This window comes from Kogia breviceps, chromosome 2, assembly GCF_026419965.1.
Source record: "Kogia breviceps isolate mKogBre1 chromosome 2, mKogBre1 haplotype 1, whole genome shotgun sequence".
Classification (NCBI taxonomy): domain Eukaryota; kingdom Metazoa; phylum Chordata; class Mammalia; order Artiodactyla; family Physeteridae; genus Kogia; species Kogia breviceps.
In genome coordinates this window covers 195,489,496-195,495,495 of record NC_081311.1, presented here as the reverse complement: position 1 = coordinate 195,495,495, position 6,000 = coordinate 195,489,496, and the positions used below count along the sequence as shown (strand labels likewise).

The window sequence follows — 6,000 nt, the reverse complement described above, 5'->3', positions numbered from 1 at the left end:
CTTCCAGTGCTAATTCTTGGCCAGGGAACGGAACTTTGAGGAATATCCACTGTTAGGAAGAGGGGAATGAAGCAAAAGAAGAAGCCGTCAAAAGGCAGAAAGAGAGGCAGCAGGATAGAGTGCCTTGGAGCCAGGGATGAGAATCATGAAGAGGAGGCTGCCAAGGCGGCAAGGTCGCCCAGGGAAGACTGAGAAGAACTGAGAAGATGCGATTCCCACTGTGGTTTCCCGGTCTAGACCTTCAGCCTTCCAGCTGGCCCCCTGCCTCCAGTTCTTTCCCTACCGACACTTCCTCAACATTTGCAGGCACAGGAGTTCGCTATGTTCCAAATACAAAGCCCTTAGGCTGGCATTTCCTTTGATTCCTGCCTCGTGGCTTCGTCTATCACTACTGCTGTTCTCAATCTCTCAAATCGTTAGCTGAAGTCAAAATGATTTTCTTCCCATCACCCTCATTCGACAGGAGAGACAGCCAGGAGAGCCTAAATAGGCTATTGAAAGAGTCCCCACCAAAGGTGCTCAAGAGGGCAAGAGAGGAGATTTTGAAGTATTTTTAGTGTACTCTTGTGTATGAGAGTTGGCGCAGACAAAGTAAACACTGATGATATTATAAAGGATCACAGTTACTTGGAACATTTTTCACTGGAGATACACCTGTAAAATGTCTCTGTAAGTGCACGGCACTCTTGAAGCCCTACACAAATGTTTCCAAGGTTTAAGTAACTTGGCATTAGCCAGGCCAAATGACAAGCGATCTTTGTACTCTCTACTGCAACTAACATGAGTTGCGAACAGCGATACAAATAAACTTTAAAAAGCGAACGAATGAGTGGCCGGCTCACCAAGCCGACTCTCCGAACCCGCCAGCAGACAAGGAAGCGAGCACTGTCCACCCAACGCCACTCCCGCATTCTCAGTCCAAAAGAACTACATTGCCCATAAGGCCCCGCGCGGCGGGCCGACGCTCCCCCCGCAGGGCATCCTGGCGGACGTAGTCCGTGCGTTCCCTAAATCGCTCACGCGCGGTGCCGCGGGAGAGCTGCCCACGCCAACATGGCGGTCCCTGGTAGCGGCGCGTTCTTTCGCTTCGAGTTTTGGCCGGGGCGGGGGTCTGGGCTTTAGGCAGTAAGTGGGGCCTGCGGCCGGGGATCTCGGGAGGGATGAGGGGGACCGAGGCGAGAGGCTGCCCGGGCCGGCCCCGGGATGCGGCGTCCTCTGGTGTGGGGCTGCGGTCCCCCGCCGCGGGAACCTCTGCCTCCTCGCGCCCCTGGGTTCGGTGGCTTGGAGGGCTTGAGGGCCTGGTCTGACCGTGGAGTGGAGGAGGCCGGAATCTAGACCACGCGCTCGAGGCCACACTTTCAAGTTCCATTTTTTGTGCTTTTCTTCTGAGGAACGGGTTGAAAAGGCAAATAATTGCATTTCAGCGTTTCCTATCGCTTAGGAACTGTGCTAAGCGCTTGGCCTTTCTCATCTCCAGGTGACCCTCCTCCACACTCGATGTGAGACCTTGAGCGGATTCTTTAGATCCCAGGAGCTAATGTTGGGGTCACTGGATGGATACATGTTGTAAAGCCCTCGAGGCTCCATGATTTAAATGGCAGTGTTTTTTTCCCGGTGAATCTCCAGCCGGCTGTCCGGCTTCGGGGCCATGTACTAAACTACTGTAAAGATTACTTTGTTCCATTTAACTTATCTAAGTGTCATAATCTGGTTCAAGGAGTTTGAGAAGCAGAGATTTTAGTAAGTGGTTCATGGTCCCTAGGCCATTGTCAACGATCAGAATCTAGCTTTGGCTCTGCTACCTCAGCAGATTAGGTGTATTGATGGGTTTTCTTTTTTCACTAGTGATATCAATATGCCTTTTTAAAAACAGCTATCATTTATTGTGGGCTAAGCCCTGTACCCTAAATGCCTTTTTTTCATTATGTTATTTGATTGTTTAAGTGACCCTGTGTGACAGTTGGTATCACATTTTACTTATAAGAACGCGGGTTAAGTAACCTGCCCACGGTCGAACAGGTAGTATGGAGCAGGGATGAAAAAATTCAGGTGTTGCTGCCTCCAAAGCCCGAACTACTGTCTGTACTTTCTAAAGAGTGACTTAAAATGGAGACTCCCAAGTATAAAAGGGAGATGTGGGGAAGTTTTGTTTTAAAAATAAAAACATTTATATAACATGTTATATTTTTTTAAGGGTAGTATTTAGTTTCACAATGTTTGGGGACCTGTTTGAAGAGGATTATTCCGGTGTGTCAAATGATCATTATGGAAAAGGGAAGAAATTAAAGACCAAAGGTTTGGAGCCACCTGCTCCTAGAGAATTCACCAGTTTAAGTGGAATCAGAAATCAAGGTGGAACCTGTTACCTCAATTCCCTTCTTCAGACTCTTCATTTCACACCTGAATTCAGAGGTATGCTGTGTTACATGCATTTGGCTGGTAATTTGTATCTTCGTATCCACCTGTAACTAATTATGCAGAATCACAAATAGACAAAATATTTTAAATGTGTATTCGACACTGTGTGTTAATTGTTGCTAATGAGGGACATAAATTGGTAATTCTGCAGAGGAATGTGAAGCTTAAATTATGAATAGTTTCTGTGTGATCACAGTAATGTTCAGGAACAAGGTAAAAGAATAAGGCAGTGTATTTCTTTTCTAATTCCTATAATTTAAAGTACAACATAGACAATTTTGTCATGAGGGCCAGGCTTCATTATTGTACACCATTTGTATTTTTGAGTTTCTCAAAGTAATAAACACTTAAACCAGAGTCACTCAGTACAGTTATATGCTTCCTTTTGGAGTGGGGCGGGGTTGGCATATTATTCATACAGTTCACAATCGTTTATCTGAAGTTCTGAATTCTGGAAAACTCTGACAGCCTGACCTAATAATCTGAACTTGTTTGGCCTGAGAGCTTGACCTGCTGTGAGACTGTTTATAGTCTTAATTATCTCACTTGGGTGAGCAGTCATACATTTGTTACAGGAATATTAAGTCCTTGATTAATAGATACTGTTTGTCCCAGACTCTGCTGGGGATGTAATGTTAACATATTGAACCCTTTCTTCATATTACCTTTCTAAAATCTGGAAATTCTGAATTCCAGAGATCCAAGGTGTTAGATGAGGGACTGTGTATAAGGAACAGAAACCCACTCAAAGTAGCTCAATTAAAAGGGAGGTTTACTGTAAGAATATAGGGGAATCTCTTAGAAACCACCTACAGGAAGCCACCCTGACCTCCTTGGACCCTTGATTTCTTGCCCCTATTTTTCTCTACATGTTTGTCCCATTCCTCCTCTGCAAACTAGCTTCCTCCACAAGGGTCTTAGTCTCTGTGTTCCCTTGATTTCAGCGTGAAGATTCCTCTGCCTTCACATGGCCCTGATTGGGGGCCCCCAGCTACAAAGCTCCATGACTGTAGCTCAGCTCCCTACCATGTCTCCATATTCTGAGGACAGACAGCCTGGCTCATCCTGTATCCAGTATCTCATCCCACTCCCACCACTACCAAATTTAGCAGAGTTTTGTGACATTTTCTGTTGCTTCTTAGCTTACAGAGACTTCCTGCCTCCAGAGATGTAGTGTATAATTACCGTTATCCCTTTTCCGGGGCCATTCTAATGGGTCGAAGTGCATGTGGATTTGCGTGTCGCTTCTTGTCTGCGACTCCATCCACTCCATAGAAACACCCCCCCCAGTGCCTTCAGTAGTTCCACCGTTAGAAATTTGGAGTATGAATAAGTGGGTTCCTAGGGAGGTTAAGTTTTTCCCAAGTTTTAGTATAATTGAAGTTCAAGGGCAACTTAAAGTAGAAAAGTAGCCTTAAGAAGAGGGTGAGGAAGGCGACTGTTGGGGAAGGCAGGCAGGTCACGGAGAGCGCAGCCAAGAAGAAAGGGCTCAGAGCCCCGGGCCCCCTTCTCTCTAGCAAAGGGGGTGGCCGGCCAAGCACGTGGGCCGACACCTTAGTGTGACTCGCACACTCTTAGTAAGGCGTGGCGCGGGTCCTGAAGCTTATGGAAGAAGGCGTACAATTTGGAGAGGGTGAGGATGCCAGAGAACTGAGGGGAAATGTTTGGAACTTTTTGGAATCATATTTAAAGGAATAGGACTAGATTCGGTTCCACTGTCCTCCCAGGTCAGTGTAGCTGGGAGTAGCAGGAGACGATTGTGAAAGTCTTTGTATGGTTTTTATGCTTTAACCTTTACGTTTGTAACCTTCATGTAGTGTTTTTCCCAGTTCCTGCCAGGAGCTCAGGAGGAATATAACATAACAGTAATCACTAAGGCAGCAGTGGTTTTCAGTGCAAGGCAACACCCATCCCATCCCTTCTCTCCCTGGAGTATATCAGAGTCTCCCAGTAGGTGTTCCTATCTGTTTGAATACAGACCTCCCAAAAGATTCCGATACGCCCCACTGGGTGGCATACCCAGACATTGAATTATAAACAAATTCTGGAGACCGGCACTGGGTTGCCACCATCTTTTTCCAGGTAAGGTCGCCACCATCTGTTATTACCCTCAATGCAGAAAAGATATTTTCATACCAAAATGGGAAGGGCGTTATCTCAGAGTTAAAGGTGCCCCTTCTCATGAAAGAATGGTTGGAAGTCACACGTGTGGCTTATAAACAAACACATGTGACACTGTTATATATATTGTGTATTTCCTAGTATTCCTCACGTGGCTTTTGGGACCCGCTGCCATAGGCAACCGGAAGCCACCAAAGATTTCTGATGCTACGGTTTTTATGTGTATAATTTTCCTTTTACAGCTCTCCCTTATTGAAACCTTAGCTTCCCACTTTCTAATAGGGTCAGTGGTTAAAAATAATGTTACCAGAAAGCAGGATGTGTAGGGTAAGGGTGTAAATATTGTCAAGTCATATTTCTGAATCTTTAACTGATTTTTACTTACTGGTGGCCTTGGCTTTCTAAAACAGTTTTCAAAACTGAGATAATGTCATTTACATCTGTGATTCTACTTTTTTGTTTAGAAGCTTTATTTTCTCTTGGCCCGGAAGAGCTTGGTTCGTTAGAGGATAAGGATAAACCTGACGCAAAGGTATTAAAATCTTTGATTCACAGGGGTTTTTTGGAGTATTGAGGAAATGTTTTAAGGAAAGAATTAAGTTGCTTATTCATAGGAATCAATTTTATTAATTACCAAATATCTTTATTTTCAGAAAGTGTCTTGACCTATACCTTACTGTTAAGGGAACTACCCTTCCAACAGAGAATTACTTATGCAGATGCAATGCTGCTGCTGCTTTTTAGACATACCTCTCTCTGCATTAAGGAGATGCTCACGAGTTGTCTGCACTAGCGTGCCAAAAAGACCGCTTAATGCACTTACTTGTAGCAACAACAAAAAATAAGGGGCCAGTATTCTTTCAGTTTGGTATTCTGGAAGTAAACTGAGTGAGGGATTGGTTTACTGTAAGTACGTATCTAATCACATTTCTCTCTTGACTGAACATCATTCAGAACTTTACCACTCTCACACTAAAATCTGTACTTTTTTTTTTGGCCACACTGTGCGGCATGCAGGAGCTCAGTTCCCCGACTAGGGATCAAACTCACGCCCCCCAGCAGTGAAACGCTGAGTCTTAACCACTGGACCACCAGGGAAGTCCCCTAAAATCTGTACTTCTATTTTTTTAAATAAATTTTTAAAAATACCTTTATTTATTTATTATTTACTTTTGGCTGCGTTGGGTCTTCATTGCTGTGCACGGGCTTTCTCTAGTTGTGGCGAGCGGGGGCTACTCCTCGTGGTGCACAGGCTTCTCATTGTGGTGGCTTCTCTTGTTGCGGAGCACAGGCTGTAGGTGTGCAGGCTTCAGTAGTTGTGGCTCGCAGGCTCTAGAGCACAGGCTCAGTAGCAGTGGCGCACGGGCTTAGCTGTTCCACAGCATGTGGGCTCTTCCCCGACCATTGATCGAACCCATGTCCCCTGCACTGGCAGGCATATTCTCAACCACTGTGCCACCA

At 45.3% G+C, this 6,000-nt stretch overlaps 1 protein-coding gene across 1 annotated transcript in view; it reads left to right on the top strand.

Moving 5' to 3' along the window:
• The first annotated feature begins 1,025 nt into the window (after positions 1-1,025).
• The window catches only part of USP40 (ubiquitin specific peptidase 40), a 91,161-nt gene continuing 86,186 nt past the window's right edge, over positions 1,026-6,000 (top strand). Inside the window, 3 exon segments of the mRNA XM_059054380.2 lie at positions 1,026-1,125; positions 2,195-2,412; positions 5,004-5,071. Of these exon segments, the coding sequence (XP_058910363.1) occupies positions 2,214-2,412; positions 5,004-5,071 (267 nt within the window). The 5' untranslated portion in view covers positions 1,026-1,125; positions 2,195-2,213.